At 39.2% G+C, this 20,994-nt stretch overlaps 1 protein-coding gene across 2 annotated transcripts in view; it reads right to left on the reverse strand.

Moving 5' to 3' along the window:
- The window catches only part of NAT8L (N-acetyltransferase 8 like), a 59,751-nt gene that overhangs the window by 8,990 nt on the left and 29,767 nt on the right, over positions 1 to 20,994 (reverse strand). Inside the window, exons 3-4 of one of the 2 annotated variants that reach the window (XM_020805931.3) lie at positions 9,521 to 9,569; positions 8,451 to 8,613 (exon numbers count right to left, since the gene is read on the reverse strand). The exons of the other annotated variant lie outside the window; for it this stretch is intronic. Of the exons in view, the coding sequence (XP_020661590.3) occupies positions 8,451 to 8,613; positions 9,521 to 9,569 (212 nt within the window). The remainder of the gene's footprint in view (positions 1 to 8,450; positions 8,614 to 9,520; positions 9,570 to 20,994) is intronic. 2 annotated transcript variants of the gene reach the window in all.

Here is a 20,994-nt window from a genome sequence, read left to right on the forward strand (position 1 = left end):
AATCCAGTTCTTGAAAACAAGAGTGCTTCCAAATGGTTAATGTCTGGTACCACGAGTCTAAAAGCACTGGACAGTTATTCTGCCTTTACTTCCTTAACCATTTTTATAGTATAAAAAGATACAGAAAAATGTGTTTGGAAAACACAAAACCATTAAAAGGCATCTCAAAACCTCCCGTCAAATTCCAGAGATGAGATGATGTGACTATACAATAAAAACATCATACAGAAGCAACCTCCCCGCATGCTATATAGTCCTATGTATTCCCATAAGTTTCCCTGTAAAACCATGTCTGCTCTAATTAGTATTAACAGTGCTCTGTTTCACGATATAGCACTAAAAATCTGACACTAAAAAACAAGAACAGTCTAAAAATGAGTTGTTCGTGGTTTTTTTTTGTTTTGCTTTGTTTTTATGACAGCAATGTTTACTTAGTCACTCACTCCAACCCGGTTGCGCTATTTCTGCCTGAAAGCTCTGATGAAGATTCTGCTTCTGTTAAGCTGGACCCGGCACTCTCTGTTCAGACACTTGCTTCTTCTGGGGGCACCGCCAGGTTTTCACTATTGCCCATCTTCAGTTAAAAAGAAATGAGTAAGAGCCCTGCGAGATAAGCCCAAACTCAGATCCAGATATTTCAGTCTCTTGCTTTCAACAGCATCAGCAGGACACCCAAGCAAGAGTTTTCCTTTGTAGTTTGTCCTCAGAACAAACATCTATAACCTTTAAACAGTGGGGTCTATTTGGCCATTATGGGTAACGAACATTTACAGCTGGGCCTGGTAACGAAATGCTGCCATGTGGAGTGTGCCAGTAGCTTCATTTCATTCCTATCACTTTGGATTTTTTTGTCGCAGCTCTCAACAAGCAGTCAGCTTGACACATACTGTACGTCACTGGACATACGTCATCCTCATTGGGTTGTTACTGTTATTTCTCCCTAAAGATTTTGTACTTTTGCAACAAATGTGGAAGAAAGACTTCAAGATATTTGCTGGAACAGTCTTTTAGAGAAGAAGAGATAGAGAATATTATTACTACATTACAAGTAAGAAGACTTTGGGAATAGATGGACTGTTTGATCGTAAACAAGGAGAGATCCATTTCTAACTGGTGAAGCCACAGGAGGAGATGGTAATATAAGGGAAATGCAAAACGAATTATCTGTGACACCCTAATATCAAATAGCAAGGGATAAAGCTACTTGAACATGTAGGCCCAATAAATTAAATTCTTATGAGTTCACTGAATTCAAGGTTATTTCTTTTCATACATTATTAAATTCTCTGAATTTTTCCATTTTATTATTCTGCAACTCTTTTCTCTTTGCTTGTATTTCTAATAAAAATGTTCTCTCTCTTTTATATATTTCCCTTCCACTACTTTTGTTTCTTCCTCAAGCTTTTTCATATATTTTTCCTTTTTTTTTTTCTCTTTTAAGCCAGTGGATCCCAACCTTGGTAAAGAACACCTCGGTTACCCAAGGATGGGAACCACTATTTTAAACTATATGATTCTCTAATACGTAATCCTCTTTCCACAGCTTTCATTTTATCCTAAATAATACTCTCATTGCAACTTTCGCTATCAATAATTCCCCTTATTTCCTTCATTTCTTTCTTCATTTTTATTGCTGTATTTTTATGCTGAAGAATACTCCAACTTTTAGTTTATTTATAACCACATCTAATTTTAATATTCATATTCAACAAAGCATGATTAGTTACCTTTATAATATCCACATCAGGATTAATCAGCCTAGAAACCAGATCTTTTATACAAATATATTATCTATCATGAAGTAGCTTTATGTACTGAAAAATCAAAAGTAATTTTTTATCGTCTCCTTTCAATTCTTTCCAAACATCTTTCAAATTGGCTTTCCTTATCATTCTATTCAAAATTGTAATATTTCTTTTCTCTTTCTGAGTAGGACTTGATTTATCCTTCCTTTTATCCATACCATATTAAAATCTCCAGCCATTATTGCAAACCCCCTCCATATTTTTTTATAATTGATTAAACACTTGTTTTAAAAACTTCTCTTGATGTTTGTGGAATAAACATTAATTTAAGTATATTCTTTGCCTCTCATTATATCTTGCAAATATTATATATCTACCTCTGTCATCTTTCTTCAATTTATGTAAATCACATTTATTAGAAATAATGGTTACAACCCCTCTTGACCTTGAATCCCCATCAGCTTTCTCATAAATATCTCATCACATCAACTTAAGTTCATTTACACCTTCTTTTGTTTGGAACAAAACATTACACAATGAAAAACAGCATTACAAATGTTAAATGTAGTTTTTCCTTTTATTTATGTGTTCACACTTCACAGACACAAAGAGTAATATGGGAATCTCTCATAACTGCATCCATGCAGACATACTAGGAACAGCTTTCTTACTCTTGCCTAACTTTGCAGTCTACAACAACTCAAAGCAACATAGGATTCTTCCTAATTAGGACGGAACTACAATAGTGGCATCACATTTGAAGATAACATGGAACACACAATTCCTTACACCAGCCTATTTGCAATTGGGCACCACAGCCTGGTGTTTCAATCAGTGTTTTGCAGAGGTAAACTTTTACTCGAAAGGTTATTTCCAGAAATGCTTAGAAAGAGAAAGAAGATGCTATGCGATATCCCTTTCCACAGATACTCATTGTCAAGTTGTAGCTTCCTTCACCTAATATGACTCAAAATGTGTATGTGCTTATGTTAGAGGCCTAATAAAGAATGGGACTTTAAATTAGGCAGCACACATAATCTTTGGATGGGCCATTTTCATAGAAAGATTTTACTGGCTAAGCTGTGGGCAAGCCTCAGAAGGAGGTATGGCTTGCAGGTGGTGGCTCATAAACATGACTGGTAGCCAGGAACTACGGGTAAGGTTTTTTTTGCTAATGGAAGACAAGATAAAAAAAGTAATGGAAGACACGATATAAGAATGTGAGTAGGAGAGCAAATGGATAAGGACAAAAATGGTGTGTGGGTAAAACCTGCAGGCTTTACAAATACTGCTTTGCAAGCTTCGTCCTCCTCATCTTAGAGCTGGAAGGGATCATATAGATCAGTGCTCCCCAACCTTGGGCCTCCAGATGTTCTTGGACTACAACTCCCAGAAGCCTTCACCACCACCTCTGCTGGTCAGGATTTCTGGGAGATGAAGTCCAAGAACATCTGGAGGCCCAAGGTTGGGGAGCACTGATATAGATCATTGAGTCCAGCCCCTGTCAAGGAGGTACATGTGGGAACTGAACTCTCAGTCTTCGGCTCTGCATCCAAATGCTTAAACCACTGAGCTATCCAGCAGTTCTGTTCTCTGCTGGCACTGCTGTGTAACAGTGAAACACTTGCGAGGGTGGTGGGAGATATACAGGTGGTGGGTAGAAAGTCATTTGGGAAAATACAGACTTCTTTCCAGTTGTTCAGCTGAACGGAATATGCCAATTCTCTCTCCCCCATTGATTTAAAAGTTCACTCAGTGATGTTTAATTTTCAGTGGAATCATACAGATCTTGACTTTACATCCCTGTAGCTTGTTTTTCCAAGAACATACTTTCCAAACCAAGTTTGGAATTATTCAATTAATTTTTCACTTAATTATATTAATGTTTAATCAGCATGTAATGTCAAAAATATGATTGTCAGAGGTGTTGCATCGTGGAGATTTATCCAATTATTCAGTGTACTCAATATAGTGAATACACAAGAATTCAATTTGCCTGATATGTTTATTTCCAGAGTTCATAATACTGTATATATATTTAAGTGAAATTTTGAAATGTATTTCTTCAGATTACTTCTATTGATTATTGGTGACACATCTGTTACAACAGCATACACAGGTGATAAGAAAGCAAATACACTGCAATTTAAGAAGCACATTTCCCTACATGGTATCCTTAGAGGTTATTAACACCCTTCTTTTACAGTTTATAGTATGTCAGTGAAAGCTGGAGAAGACATATAAATCTAGACAAAGTAATTCATTTAAATCAACACTATTGTGTGCATCCAATAGATCATCAAAAGAACATCAAAGTTTTCCTTGATGTCCTTTTTAAAGGACAAATTGGTCAAAAACTGAGCTTCCATATATGAATTTTTAGCTAGGAAACTAACTTTCAAAATACAATTTCTGGGTTTTTTAAATCATGTTTTTTCAATCATGGGATAAACTTTTTATTGCATTCAAAAAGCCATAGTTTTAGTATCTTAAAGGTGTACTGTTTCATAATGAAAAGTAAATTACAATTCTCAAACAAATAACATTCTTGAAAGAGAAAGAGAAAAAGAAATGTGCAACTGACCAATTATAATTTTGCTGATTAAAGATTTCATGTTGTATTGTTATATTTCATTAATTTCTAGTCTGTATGTGTTGTACTGCATGTCTGTGTGGGAAAGGAGGTGTCCCCAGAGAATGTATCTGAGCACAGTGTTTTCAGATCTTAAGTTTTCAAAATTTCATACATTACATTGTGGTGCATGTGATATTATTTCAGAGTTTACAAAGGAAATAAATGGAAATATTTCAAAAAGTTTGCCTTTTTTATTTTTTCCATGATTCATTAAATGTATGTCTTAATGTTCTGACCAGTGCAACAGACTCCACTTTGTTGTAATAATAATGGCATATGATCAAGTTGAATCTGACTCATTGTGACCCTTTCCAGGGTTTTCTAGGCAGGGAGCAGTCAGAAGTAGTTTACAGTAGTCTTCTGAGGGGTGCCCTGGGACCACGCAGCTTGCCCATAGCTGCATAAGCTGGCTCTTCTCCCTGTTGGCACCGTGAGGAATTGAAATCCCAACTTCTGCAGCCTCTGCAGCCGGGTATGTAAGCCACCGGCCAGGTATTTAAATTGATCGCAGACAGATTTTTTTCATCCCTTAGCTATATCTAAGTGTGCTGCTGAAACCTTAAGAAGGATCAAGAATTTAAATCAAAAGTGGAGTTGTGTAATCGAGAGTAAATAAAAAGCACCTCTTCTGGTGAAAATCCAAAACAGAATTAGCGCACCACAGAAAGTTTTGTTATCTTTTCACACCTGTTATTTCCAGAATTGCTTTGGCTTGGCAAACACCAGCCACATGTCAACTAAAAGTCCTTTGGCACTGCATTGTCTTTAGTAGATTAGTTGCAACCTTTTTTTTAGTGGGGAGTTAAGTTGAAGCCAATACTGATTTGAAGGGAGTAAATGTCCATACATTATTCCTTCAAGCATCAAAGATGTTTACGCTCAGGTCTGTTTCTCAAACTACTTGGTTTTGAAACATACTGAATCTCAGTGAGGCAGGAGGTTTGCCCTTTGGTTTTATGAGCAGAAGTGAAACACAGTTTTGAGTTTCTGAGGGCTTGTAATGATCCAGATTTCTTCAACAGCATGTTTAAAAAATTAAATATGTGCATAACTTGCAGGCAATTCATCTTTACCTCTCATTTTACTTTATTCCTTTGCATACTTTTGCATACTTTTGCATACTTTACAGACTTTTACTTTATCATTAAAAAAAATGAGGGCAGTGGACAAAGAGGCGCACAGGGGAGAATGGTGGAGCCGTAATAGCAGACTGTCCACTAGCTTACTAATGTGTCTTTAAAGCAAAGCAAAAGCGTGCTTATAAAGTACGCTTTGCTTTGCTTTATATACTGCCCCATAGTGCTTCAAGCACTCTTTAGGCGGTTTACAAATTAATTATGCAGGCTACACATTCCTCCCCCCCAGCAAGCTGGGTCCTCATTTTACCGACCTCGGAAGGATAGAAGGCTGAGTCAACCTTGAACCGCTACCTGGGATTGACCCCAGGTCATCAGCAGTTTTGGCTGCAGTACAGCGGTTTAACCACTGCGCCACAAGGCTCTTTAAGAAGAGATTTCAATTTATTTGAGGATTTTTTAATTGGACATTTCTGTAGACTTTCTCTCTTTCTGTAATTGTGGCATTATTTCATTTCCTCTACCTAGGTGAATTAATCTAGTTGAATATGCTTTAAAGATAAGTGAAAAGTATGTATAGTCTTTAAGGTTGGATACATTAAACTCTGTAGATCAATGATCTTGTTTTTTAGCACCATTTGCATCAACACAAAATTGGATAGAATTGTCTTGGGGTATATGGATGTCCCGTCAAGTTTTCCATGCAAAATAGTGTCAGTATTCCCACCACTCACTTTTATTGTTAAAAAGTAAAAATAAAATAAAAGAACAAGAAAAAGGAAAGCATATAAGTGGAGAAAAGAAAATACCTCCAAGTAAAAGTTAGAAACAAATTATCTAAATTATCCAAAGAACATTGACAACAGTTTCATAAATATCTCCAAATAATTAGGCATGTTAGTCTGCCTCAGGAGATATTTTGGCACTTTAAAAATTGACATTTATTTTATTATAAGCTTTCATGGATCAAAAAGTGACTGCCGTATCCCCCTTCATATAGCTGCAAACTTTCTGATACAGTTGGTATGTTCACATGTTGGTAAGTTTCATGTGGGAGTATTATATCTGGGGCATATATTTTGTTGCTTTCAATATCCTATGGCTTTCTGTGGGCAATGCCAGGTCATTTAAATTGCATGGTAGGATTCTGACCATACCCTTGTCATTGGGACATGGTAGCAATTTGGTCCTCATTAAGGACTGTTGTAATTTTTCCCAAAATTTAAATTAAAAAAATTTATCATACATTAAATTATCAGACACACACTAATAGCTACAAGATACAATAGTAATTTACCTTCTCTCAATGACAATAACCAACAGGACAACAATAAAATAAGAACATGTAATCTCAAACCCCAGCATAAGGTTGCAAGCTCCTTACATGCCTTCTTTGGCATGTCCTCTTGTTGGAAAACTTGTGGGAGCAAGAAATGGTACTTCTAGCAGCTAAATCTTCTCGTCCTTTTCTTCATTGGGTCTGAGAATCATAGTGCAATGGTAAGTTGACAAATGTTTTCGATATCCATCACCATACCAGCTACCACAATTTACAATGCTTAATTTGTTTGATATTTTAAGTCAGCACCCTATTTAGCAAATATGGAGAGAACGGGCAATCATTTCCCCTGCTCTGGCAAAGAACCTATCAGACCTAAGAGAATGCTTATTTGACTTCCTGCTCTTAGTTCACTGAATTAGATATGGACCTTTACTTCTTAATCAGGACTTAAGTCTTCTCCACAGTTCAAAATGGAGTTTCCCAAGACAGAATATCAACATTTTCCCAAACTGGCTTTTTTCAGTGTTATATAGTGAAGCAATGAAGTTATCTCAGAGTATTCCTAAATCTTTCTCTGGACACCTTGAAGCATATAAGTAAAGTACTCACAGAAGTGAGTCCTATTAACAGCATCACTGGTATATTCTGAATCTGGACCAGGTTTGACAGGCACAAATTACAAGTGCTATCATTTGGAAGTGTTAGAGACGAACACAGGTTGTACCTTAGCTGTGGTATAAATAATATATTGCCTCAATGGATTTTAGCACTTTCCACTGAGATTAATTTTAAACTGATGAGCCTCAGCACCATGAAGGAAAGGGTGCAAAGCAGCTATCTGATATTCAGTGTACTGTAAAGCATGGCTGCAAAAGGGTGTCAAAATTTCCTTCTTCTTTCTGGGGACCAAACAGTACAATGCAGAAGATCCTGGAAGAGCACCCATCAAAAAGAACTGAACCCAACAGGAGTGCTGGGGCAGCTTTAACCTTTTCCCTATGCTGTTTTCTAAATTAGAAGCCCCAAGTTGCTATTAGCTCTTCTCCAAATAGATGGGAGGCAGCCACAATCCAGAATCAGATGTTTCCCAAGGGAGAATTTTAATTGAATAAATATTACGGACGTAGAGTTAAACTCTCTCTTCCAGCATGGAGTTTGAGTCTCCCCGCAGCTTAAGTTGTACAAGGAAACCTAATCTTATCACATGAAGAGGCAAAAATTTATCCTTGCTTCCAAATATGGAAGCAGGGAATGAGATGGACTCTGGCATCCCTCAGGTGAAGGGACTGAGGGGAAAAACAACAGATATGACCAGCAGGAAAGCTGGTTGACTGGGTACAGTCCTCAGAAGAAGGTCCTGTAAGCCAGCACATGGTAGGGCATGCATTCACAAGATGGTGCGTGTGTGCTTGTTTCCTTTTAGAACGCAGAAGGACTGGATTGTCAAGATATCTATTGAAGGTGTTGCCAGTCATGAACTGCGGTGCCAAGAGAAAGGGATGGAGCCAGCAGTAGAAGGAATAAGGTTACTATGCTACTTCTGAAGACTGGAGGAAACAAGGGGAAATGATCACATCATCTGTCGAATTGGGGAAAAAATGCAAACATCATTTATTTTTTTTTAATACAGAATGAGAAACATTAGAAGAAAAATGTAGAACAAGTAATTTGCAAAAATTATTTGAAATGTATATTGTACAAATATGCATTGCCTTTTCGCTGCAAAGGATGTTTCTTTGAAAGGAACAGGTCTTATCTCCTCTGAGATGTCCTAGAGTTTCCAGGATATTTCTGGAAAACAAGGTAGGATCCTGGTGAACTTGACCCATCCGGAGGTTGGGTGGCACCTTGTCTCCTCCTTCAGAGCTGCTGCTTCTATGGGAATTAAGAAAAACAACAACCCTCACTATTATTATTTCTGTCATGACAAATGCATGCACACTTGTGGGCTTTTCCACCTCAAATGCTTTTGGTTCCTCTTTCCACCTCATATTTACTTTATAGACAATTATTTGCAGGGTGCTTCTAGTCACCACGGAGCTACACCAAACTACTTTTAGTCACTATTGTTCTGAGTGGATACAGAACAACAGAAAATATTGCTATTTATTGGGGTTTAAAGCTTTTGTTTTAGACTCCCATCCTTTAGTGACTCATGGTGTAGCTGCAGCTACAGAAACGGGGGGGGGGGCTCTTTTTTCACTGGCATTCTTTGTCAGTGAAGTACAGTTTACTTTACTTTTCTTGCTTGGAGTAAGGCTTGTAATATATGCACAGGTCCTGGTACTGCTGTAACAGAGGACCTTGCTCTGAAGGTACTTTATACTAACAGCCTATGTACCTCTGTTGCAGGACAACAGCAGCTGCTCGGCAGCACTTTACTTATAATCTTTCATCTGGTAGAGCAGTGGTTCCCAACCTTGCGCCCCCAGTTGTTCTTGGACTACAACTCCCAAATATCCTGGCTAGCACAGCTAGTGGCGAAAGCTTCTGGAAGTTTTAGTCCAAGAGTATTTTGGGACTACCAAGACTGAGAACAATTGTATTAGAGGCTACCATGTGAGGAGCTGATTCATATTTAATACTGGATATGGAAAAATTCACATGAATCACAGAAAAACACACATGGGGAGGGAGAGATAGGTTAGGCACCTATGCTGCCCTTGGCCTTACGCCCGTCAGCTGCTTTCTCTCATGAATCAAAATCAAATTAGGTGACACTACAATCTTTTCATAGGATTATACTAACACAATATAACCACCATTCATCCCATACACTTACCTTGTCCCTAATCTCCAGCATCTGAAGGGACTGTGTTTTCCCTTCTCACCTGAAAAGACAAGAAGAATTCAACTGTCCCAACTTCCAAAAATATACAGCAAATCTCAGCATCTAGTGCCCCACCAATCCTGATTTCTTTAGGTGCACGAAATCTTCCCTCCTACTCCAGATCCTTCGCTAACGCCTCCAGTCTTATACCATATATCTATCTTAACCCCCACTTACAAACACACTCCCATATTCACCTGCTGCTGCCCTTAATTTTTCAATTCACTCTGGTCTCAGCAGAACCTTCCATCAGTAACTGACATTCATGTTCCCCACCTTCACCCCATTAACATGCCTGGTCCACAATAACCAATATACTTACCAGATAACAGCTGGTGGATGCTTGTAGTATGCAGTGGGAATGCTTCATACTTGCCTACCCTCCTGGATACACACACGGCTGTAGGGTCCATGTTTGCCTGTGGCATAAGGTCCGTAGTGTATGCATGTGGAGAGCCACAATTGCTGTTGCTTCTGCTACTTTTTCCTCAGTATTAATGATTTCTGCAGGCAAAGAAAGCCTCTCTATGCAACCACTCTGACGAAGTTAATGCACAATGTCCAGGACACAGTATGTATGCTGTTGAGACACATTATGTGCAAAATACCACTCATCGTACCCAAGAATGGCACAGCTGGGATCTCACAAAGAGTGAAACGATGCTATCATGGCAATTCAGCTGGAAGGGACAAAACATGTGCTTGCAGTTGATTTCCTGCATCCACCTGACCTTCACAGACTGAAAATGATCCCAATGGTCTTATATTAAAAGCAGTGTGCACACATTCCAATTCAAGGTACACTTTGCAAATTAGGGAGCGAATTTAAGGATAGAATTCCTATATGTTCACAGGTGCAGAGGTTACCCAGATATAACTTTCAATTGCATGGTAACTGCATGCAACTTTATCTGAACAACTATCCCATTGAGAAATACAACTAAATACTTTTATTCCTTCTATTTTAGTTGTCTTTTGGGGTTTTGTGAGCTGGAAATCCTTATAAGGGTCTAAAATATAATCTTAATAATCTGAATGTTGAAATATAGCTCCAGCAATATAGCTTCATGTTTACAAAGTACTGTATATCTAAGGTTTCACCAAGCATTGCTCCTCAGTTTCAGTATTTCCTTCACTGTGAATTCCCGAACACATTGAGTGTAAATCTGTATTTGTTCCACAGCCAAGAAAAAGTGGATACTATATTGCTGTTCTAGAGTTCTACCAGTTAATGGAGTTTTAATGTAAATAATGTGTGTGAAAATCTAGTCTGTCCAGGCAGCCCCCATGTATTGCTTTTCAAGATGCTGAAATGGAGTTGGTTAGACACAAATAAGATCTACACAACAAAGATGTCACGTGGAGTGCTGCTGTTCAGTGTTCCAGCCACTCCACTACCTCCCACCTCCTAGGGTTCTAAAAAAGAACTGGCCAATGAGGACTAGGTAAACCAGAAACAGAATGGGCCAGAATGGGCACCTGATAATAAAAATTGATGCCAAAACAAGTGGAATGGGATGGATGCACATCAGAACAGTATCTTCCACATCAAACTTATTAAACATTACTCCTCCATTAAACCTTTAATGCCCCAAAGCATCTGGAATAGATCACAATGCCCTGGAATGGCAACTTCCAAGTAGGATAAACCAACCAAATTCACTTCACATACAGTATGTACCTAGATGAAACTGATGCAGCAAGCCACAAACTATGCCTGGAAACAAAATTCCAGTACCCATTTTCATCAGAAAATTAATATTACACAAAACAGGCCAGAACAGCAACTTTCATCTGCGCTAGTCCAACAAAATGTATTGATCTCATCCATCTAAGGCAGCACGCACCAAAACATCCCTAGGTTCAACCTTCCGGCCGGACAAAAAATGGGTAGCATACAAAACAGCCTGGAATGGCAACCTCCGAGTAGGACAGCTCGATGAAATTTACTCATCCCATCTGAATAGGTGATTGACACAATGAGCCACAAAACATGGCCACAAACCAAGAAAAACCTTCCAGCACTTGTTCTGGGCAGAACATCAATTTTGCACAAAACAATCTGGAACTGAAACTTCTTAGCACAACAGCCCAACAAAATTCACCTGTCCCATTGGACAAGAAGGGACTAATGCAACAAAAATAATAATATTTAAATGGCCCCAGGAACAATATTTTAGTACTTGTTCAGAGCACAAAATTATTATTTAGAAGAACAGTTTGGAGCAACAACTTGCTAATAGGATAAACAAAGTACAAGTTCAAATAACAAAAGTGGAGAGGGTGAAGAGGCAGCCCTGCAAAAACTGAGTAATGTGTTTGGAGTGTTGAAAATGGCAACAAACTACCTGCCCAAGCAAATGAAAGTGTCTGCCAGTGTAGTCAAGCACTATGTTATGACAGCAGAGAGCCTGTGGGCTTTGCAATTAGTGATGAAGAATATGTGAATTAATTCAGTGAGTTTTCCAAGTGAATGTTCTCAAGACAGCCAAACGGCCCAAGAAATTCATCCTGGCAACACAAAAGCATTATATGCTGTCTATTTTGTTTGAACAAAAAAATGTAAAAAATAAATTACAAATGGGTGTAATACCCACCACCCTTATATGCCACAGGACATTTTGAAGGTTAGTCATTCATAGGGGGATTGTAAATTAAAGGTGACTTGACAGCATCTTACAACAACATAAAGCACAGGTTGCTCTTATTCTGAAATGTTTGGTATGTTCCTGTAGACAATGTCTATTTGCAAGCAATATCCCCTCTAGTGCGTCTTCCTTCTTGGAATCCAGTTTGCACACTGGGCATTTCTTGCTCCATATACAGTAATGTCTTTTTTCAAAAACGTTGAGCATCACTTTGCTTGCATGGGAAAGTAGTGCAATTGGTCCTGCAGTTATATTTGGTGTCTCCTTTCTTGCAGATTGGAATGTGTATTGAACATTTCCAGTATGTGGGCCATTGTTCTGTTTTCTATATTTACTGGCATATTCTTGTTATGATTTAGCTAGAATCAGTCTCTGTAGCCTGGAATAGTTCTACTCATATTCCATCTGTACCTAATTTATTTCTTCTAAGTGCTTTAAGAGGAAATTTCACTTTCTAAAATTGCAGGTAGTTCATTATAGGACTCTTCTTCAAAAGGACCAATTATCTTTATCTCATGTATTCAGTTCAGTATATTGTTTCCATCCGCTTTGTATTGTATCCCGGTCAGATATGGAACTGATTTCTTGCTTTCCCTCTTTTGTTGTTATTTTCTATGACTTTGCACTGATAACTAGATGAGTTCTTTTGTCTCTTTGTCTCACCGAGAAGTTGCTATTTCTGACACTTTTTGCTTTTTGTCTGCCATTAAAAATTTGTAAGAGGGGGGGCATGGCTAGCTGCCAAAGAAGATGGCGGCATAAATGAAGTGCTCTGCAATCCCTTTAATTAATTTCACAATCTAAGATAACAAAGAAGTGACAAACCAACAATGACAACCTAGACAGGAATGAAAAGGGTGGCCAAAGGGGGTCTAGAAAGAGATTTGAGAGATTATTTTGGACTGGAAAACTCACCAGAGGCATCAAAGAGAGAAGGTGAACAAACTGATAAAAACATGGCAGAAGAGAATGCCAAAGGAGGCATACAGAGCATTAAGTCAAAAGCCCCTGAAACTCAAGGAAACCAAAGGTATAACTGTTTGCTGCACAATATTCCCCCGTCCCCCATATCCAAATGCCCAAGCAACTAAATGTTCTGGGAACAATTCAGTATACAGATAGCAAATTCTGTTTCAAGGTCTTGCCCTTGAGAGCCTGAAGAAACACAAGGCATGGAGACCAGTCACAATGCTATTAAGGAAGGAGTGCATCTGCGACAGATGGACATTCCTGTTCAAAATCTTAATCCAACATGGAGGGGAAACCATGATTACTTCAATGAAATACAACCTGATAGAAATTCGTGAATGCTAGATGTTCACAAATGGAAGAACAGAGAATTGGGTTGGCAGTAGTAAACCAGTAAAAGCATCAGGAAAACCCAGCTGGCAACGAATCATCAGAATCATGTAATCAAGACTTTTAAAAAAAATTTAAACTGTATGGACTTACCTGGTTTAAGGTACTGAAGGGAAGGGAGTCTCTGAAGGCTAAGGGTTAATGTTTAGGTGGGAACTGCCATCTTGGCAAATGGTGAAAGGGAAGGCTTAGCAATTAAGAGGTCAACAGCTCTCACACCTGTTGCTCTGGCAATGCTGGGGGGCATTTTAAGTCTAACTTAAGAATGACTGAGAAAAGAATCTGTATCAAAAAAGGATCATTCCAGTCAAGAGCACTGGGTTCCCAAAGTGGTGTTGTGGGTACAGTGACAATCTAGAACTCTGGACAACAGGGTTCAAATCCTTGTTCAGCTGTAGAAACTCACTGGAGGAGTGGAACTGGTAAAACCACTCCTTAAATATCTCATTTATTTTGAAAGCCCTATTTAAGGTTGCTATACGTCAGTTCTGACTTGACAGCACATAACAGCAACAGTCAATAGCACCTAAAATTAACTAAACATAAGAGGAGTGGAGTGGGGAGTTGCAGCCACAGAGAACTTAACTACTGTAGCCCTCTGGATTCAATCCCCAAGGCAAGAAATACACAAATGATTTATTACTCTGAGAAGGAGATTTCTCTTAGTTTTAGCTGTAATTTGGTTATCATTTTGGCAATTTTTATGGCCGTGAAAAAGAATCCAGTCATGGGGAGGGGGGAAAATAAAATCAAAAGTCTGAGATCTTGGAAAGCAAAGACAAGCAGGAATCAAGATTCACACAGCCGTGTACGAGAGAAGTGTCCTGAAGCAGGCTAAGGAGCCCAGGGAGAGCAGCAAGGAAACCAAGAGGTTCATAGAGCAAAGCAGTCTAAACAAAACATACGATTAAAATTACAGCTTTAGAATACTTCCACTGAATGTAAATGGACTCGGCTCAGTGTTTAAAAGATATAAGGCCATAAAAACAGCTAAACTGCACAACCCAGATGTGGTGATGCTGCAAGAAACACACCAGGGGAAGAAGCAGGAAGAACAACTTAAACATCCTTACTTCAAACACAGTACTGTATTGCCAGACCAGAATCAAGAGATTTGTGTTCATAAAAGGATATTTAAGGCAACAAAAATTACACCTGGCTCCTATTATGCACCAAATAGCTCCAAATACATGTTATGGAATACATGACTGTTAAATTAGAACCATTTACTGAAGGAAATATTGTTTCTTGGGGTGGGGGTGGTGGATACAAATACAGCATTTTAATGAGAAACTGGACAAGTTATTGGATCATACTAGATTATCCAGATGCCTTCCTAGTACAGTATAAGTAATTTGATGAATGAAAAAGTGTTGCTTGAGGCATGGAGGCACATATACTCAACAGGAAGAGAATACACATACTACTCAAAGATGACATTCTTACTCAATAATTGATCAGAGATGGGTAAACACCAAATCTGCAACCTCAACACAGGGACAATGACAGTATCTGATCACGTCCCCTTAGTTGTGAAAAAGGGAATGGTTCCTAAAAAAATATTGCACAAACATATGGAGACTAAACCCCAATTTGCTGGCTCAACTCAAGATTTATACAGAAAATTAAAAGGCAGGGATGGGTGAGAGCTCAAAGGCAGGGCTGCAGGAATCCCTGCCCTGCCTCTTTGTCTGAGTGGGTGGCTGATGGAGGAGGCGGAAGAGGGAAGAGCACACTGCAAAATATGAGTGGACATTCACGTGGGGAGGCGGGGAGGGAAGCACGTGTTGCTTGAGGAATGGGTGAGCATGCAGGGGAAGCTGGAGGGGGAAAACGGCCCCGTGCCCACACAACACTTGTGCAATCGCTATGAAGAATTGGGCTGGACCTCCAAACCAAGGTTCATGCCCATCTCTAGTAAGCATCAAAAGAAAATTTCAACCAGAATTTTCAAGAAACTGTATTCAACTGCAAAGCATATATTCCACCACTGAGTTATGGTTTTCTCTGCTTTACACAACAGCAGTGTTTACAATTGAAATTAAAAATACTTGTCCACAAAGATAGAACCTGATCTACACTTTATATGGCTATTTAATCAGGTGTCTGAACAAGAATAATATAATGTGGCAGCACTAGTCCATTTGCTTCAAGGCCAATGTTTTTCTCATAGACCTACATATTTCTGTTATGTTTTAAGCCACTTTGACCTTTTCACCTTGTTTTGTTTCAAAAGGCAGTCAGCAAAACTGCCACTTGATGTGTATTTTTAACATCTCCCTGTGACAAATGGGATTTACCAGCCATACTAAATTTATGTCAAGTTGGAAAAGAGGAATGCCTGAGGGAAGCAGCATCTGCTGTACATTGAGTAAAGCTGATATGGCAAATCTTTAACTTCACCTTTGATGTACGGCTCTGACATCCATCAGGTCATAACTGCAGAACATTCTGGTGCAGAAAATGCTTGCAGAGATAAGACCAGAACAGCTGTCTCATACTTATGTCAGACAGTATGAAACTTAAAATGTATACAATTTGTTTGTGGCTAGCAGTTGTCATTCTGGTTTAGGTATAATTCACTTCTGTACATTTGTAGGGAAGTTTGGCTAAATGAAAATAATTTCTTTGGCAGGACATGATTTTTTAAGTGCTACTCCACCTAAAGTAGAAAGTCACAAAGGGGCATTGCTTTAGGTTTTGTTAGACCTACTATACTGTCGGTTTACTTTTTGTTTAACAAGTGGGTGGCTTTTTTAATAATAATGCCACCTATCTTTTTGAAGCTGGAAAACCACAGAAATAGACCCATCATTTCACATACACATTTCTTTGGAAAGTTCAGATATAAAAGCTTGAATTTTGTTCAATATTAAAGAAGACATGAGAGCAGCCAAGGATACATTTGAAGGTATAGTTATGTCTACAGCTAAAGTTGAAACTGGGAAATCTAGTTGTCTTACATGGATCAGCTGAAGAAACTGTGCCTGGTTGAAAGGGGAGATCAACTTTGTATCAAGGGTTGAAACCACTGAGTCCAGTAAGGTATGACAAAGTGGTGAAACAGATGATGGAACAGCTGATCTGAGGAGATGCAGAAGTCGAGACCAGAGAAAGCAAGGCAGACGCAATGGACAGGGTAGTTAAGGTAAGGCACCTTTCTTGTATACTGATTTCTTCTTAAATTCATAGAGCAATGTAGATGCTCCTGTATCAGCAGATGACTCACATAATCTTTTAGAGGATTGTTTCTTCCTCCTCAGAAGCAAGAGAGCCTTGCCTGCTGTCAGTGGGTGAGCAACCAGAACAGAGGGATGCTGAGATGACATCAGGGCTGAAGTTCATACCTCCACTTTCTTAGACCACAGAGGATCAGTATACCATACCATATAGCAGTGGTTCCAAATCTTGGGTCCTCGGGTGTTCTTGGATTACAACTCCCAGAAATCTTGGCCAGCACAGCTAGTGGTGAAGGCTTCTGGGAGTTTTAGTCCAAGAACATATGGGCATTCAACATTGGGAACCACTGCCATAGAGGATACCACCAGGTTTTCTGGCTGCAAAGAGTGGTCTGGCTGCAAAGAGCCGCCTAGAGTGGTCTATAGCCGCCTAGAGTGGTCTATCAACTAGATAGGCGGGATATAAATAAAATAAAAAGAAAAAAGAAAAAAGAGAGTGCCAAAGTTGAAGCCAAGGAAATGCCTGCATTAGTAGACCAACAAGTAACTGAGGCTGTATAGAGAGACCAATTTGGGGCTCCCAGATCTGCTGCTTTGAGGGATTTCTCCCACAATGAAAGACAAAGCTTTGATTGCTGGAGCTTAAGTCCTTGTTTTGTAAAGCTGTGGCAAACAGAACAGTCCTGAGACAAATGAGCTTCATTGGGCTGGGGTGGGGGAAGTACTTGGAGCAGCCAGCAGAACAGGAATCTTACCTCTGCAACCAGTATATTTTTTAACAAGGCTGAGGAGACCATAGAGGCAGGCAAAGCCCACAAAAAAAGGGGGGGAGAAAGGGGGGAAGAATAAGAATCAATTAAAAATAAAATTAAAGCATGAGGCCATTAGGTGTGACTGAAATGAAATTGGGGTTGGGGTGGATGAAAACAAACTGAGGAGATCAAGTTTGAAGACAGTGGGTCATGAAAAAAGGACAAGGAGGCAGGGCTCCTGCCAAACATGCTTTACTTGGAATGTATCAGAATGATCGATCCTCTGCACAGGCACAGAGACCTCATCGTATATATAGCTGGGGATCGGTAGGTAGTGGATAGGTGAATCTGCAGATATTGATCCTGCAATTCAAATATTCTTGTAATTTCAGCATTAGACAAGAATGCTTTTTCTGTCATGGTAGAAGCATTTTCCTTATACATTTTGCTTTGCATGGGGTCCAGTCTAATTTCAAAAGGCCACTGGAAACGTTTGTTCAGGTCTTGGCAAGACCGTAGAATCACAGAATAGTGGAGGAGGAAGGGGTCTTATCAGGCCATCAAGTCCAACGCCCTGATTAATGCAGGAATTCGAAGAAACAGATGACTGTCTCGCTTCCTCTTGCCTGCAATCTGCTCCTTACCAGCAAGCCCATGACTTGGAAGAAAGTTATGGGGTGGGGACAAGACAGCGTGAGAAGGAGGATAGTGGCAGAAAGAAAGCAAAAGCAGGAGGCTCACCTCTCTTGACTCCAGCCCCACCTACCACCCACTTCAGCCCTGCCTGCCCCTGGAATGCAGCCCCTGGCAGACAATCCCAAAGGAAGGTGCCCCTTTATAGAAAACAGTTTCTCCACTTCTGCTTTAGAATAATAGGAGTCTGTAATTTCTTACATATAAGGAAATGGGGGTGGAGAATCCCAGTACAGGAGAATATTACTTTTTTTCCCCTGCCATGGAAGCACAAAGAATTTCATCGTTAGGTTCTTCATCGTTAAATGAATGTAAACTGCAAAACATGTTTAAAAACTATAGGGTTGAGGCTCATTCCGTCTTGATCAAACAGGTACGCTTAAACACAGGTTGTGGGAGTGCACAAACTTGTCTCCTGTTTCTGGCGTCGCTACCTTCCTACACATGGAGGGCAATGTCTGAAAAGGAAAGACCATGCGATCCATGGGAACTTTCCATGTGAATTGGGACCCTGTACAACCAGCATCTCAGAGAATAGCTTGGGCTCTCCTCTTCCTACTTATACTCTGTGTGAAGGAGAGCAACCTGCTTTCATAATGTCTCAATATGGCTTTGAAAGACCTCTCAAAGACTATATAATAGATTATGAGGATACAGGACAGATGAGAATTCATACAATTTCATACAATTTTTTTTTAAAAAAAGGATGGCTTTCTCTATTAAATAAGAACTAAGGCATTTGTTCAGGTATCACCAGCTTCAGCATCTTCAGGAAAGATAACTGATTTCAGGCTTATGCCACAGTAAATGTATTATTCTCCAACAAGACTTTAGTATTTTGCTCCAGAAAAGTAATACAGCCACCCCTTTGCAAACTGAACACAATATGATCCACTTTCAACTACACAAGTTAAAAAAAAAAAACAGGAAATAAATCCCAATAAAAATCAAAATAAACTATTCCCAAACTGGGATCTACACAATCTTGAAATAAGTTAAAGCAATCCGAAAACAAAATATTATTCTGATATCTATCAAGTCTATTAACTAAATCGAATACCTCTCATAACAACCACCATAAAATACAGCAGCAGTGTTGGGAGTAGAAATGGGCACAAACTGAACTATGAATCACAAAAAGGGACTAATTGGGCTGGTTCATGGTTTGTTTGGTGAAACAGTTCGGGGATTCTGTTTTGCCAAAACGAAATGAAGTGGGGAATGCCTCCCCCCCCCCAACTGTGCTTTGTTCTGTTCGGCAAAAGAAAATGCCAACTCCCTCTTTCCCACTGCCCCCGTTGCCTCCCTACTTGGTCCTGTAGCCAACGCCACCACTGCCATCCTCAGAGGCAGTGAGCCAAGCTTCCTTTCCCGGAGCCAGGTATGCTGCTTCTGTGCATTCGCCTGCCGCCCACCCGATAAGGCTGGTGTACGTGCATGGGGAAGGAGGCCAGGCCTGCTGTCTCTGAGAATGGCAGTGCCGTTGGAAGAAGGGACAGGGGCAGTGGGAAGGGGTAGGTGGGTGGGTGGGTGCTGGAGGGCAGGGCCAGGTAGATTCCTCCCCCCCAGGCATGAATTAGAAAAATGAACCAACAACTGGTTCATTTTTCTCGGGGATTTTGGTGGTTTGTGGTTAGCCACGAAACACGAACCAGCCCAATTCATCATTTTCCCATCTCTAGTTGAGACACAGTCAAAACAGAAGTAAACACAGCAATTTTAAAAATTATGCACTTTTGTTTTACCATCGCATCAAGCCACTTTTAAGAAATAACTACATTTCTCATTAAGCAGCATCCCCTTCTATTGAAAACAAACACTGTATGTTTATTAACGTATTGTGTTAATTTCCAGCAAATGAAGTTGTGTCTTCATATACAAAGAATGAGGAGGAGAGTAGGGTGACAGAGCAGACTATATGGCTGCTGACTGCAGGTGTTGGGGAGGCTCCCTTTGAATATTTTCAATTAAAAAAAAATGTTTCTTCTAGGAAGAAGGCTGGGCTAAATTATTTATAGTCATGAAGAAAGGAGGCATAATCTGTCCTGCAAGGTATAGCTACATATGAACTTCAGCCATAATGCCATGGCAACAATAAGAAAAGTGAGGGTGAAATTATTTTGACATGAGTACTCAAAGTCCATATAGGTATGAAGACATTTATTTATACACTGGCATATTTTATACTTTGATGATCTTTTTCTGTTTATCACCAAACCTGAATAATCTCTACCAGAGTTCATAAATTTAACAGATAATGTTGTGACCCTCTATGGCTATTCAATTAAGCAGCCTGAATCAGCCTAAATTTCATGATCATGTTTCTTCTTTGATCTCTGCTAATAAAACTGTTTGGTTAATATCAAGTAAAGTGACTTTTCAATATTATCACAGTGAATTTCATAATACTGACTGAATTTTAAATGTAAAAGAACTGATGCTGTTGATGAAGGTGCATCCTGCTCAAAGCAAAATGAAGCTTGTCCCAGTCATCTTAAAATGTTGCTGTTATAGCAAGGAATACTATCAGTGAGACTCACAAGACACTTGAAATAAATATTTATTTATTTATAAATATTATAAATTTATAACGCCCCAATGACTACAAGGATGAATGATTTTTATGTTAATAGGCTTTCCACAGAGTCTGACTGATATTATTTGGGCAGTCTTTGCATTATAGACCTTACCTGCCTGCACTACATCTTGTATTAGAGTCTTCTAAGTTTGCCATTTCCAGAATAAAATACTTTCTAGTTGTCTGATTGAAAATTCCCATTCCAGTCCACTTTAGT

This window comes from Pogona vitticeps, chromosome 3 (genome assembly GCF_051106095.1).
Source record: "Pogona vitticeps strain Pit_001003342236 chromosome 3, PviZW2.1, whole genome shotgun sequence".
In the NCBI taxonomy this organism is placed as follows: Eukaryota; Metazoa; Chordata; class Lepidosauria; order Squamata; family Agamidae; genus Pogona; species Pogona vitticeps.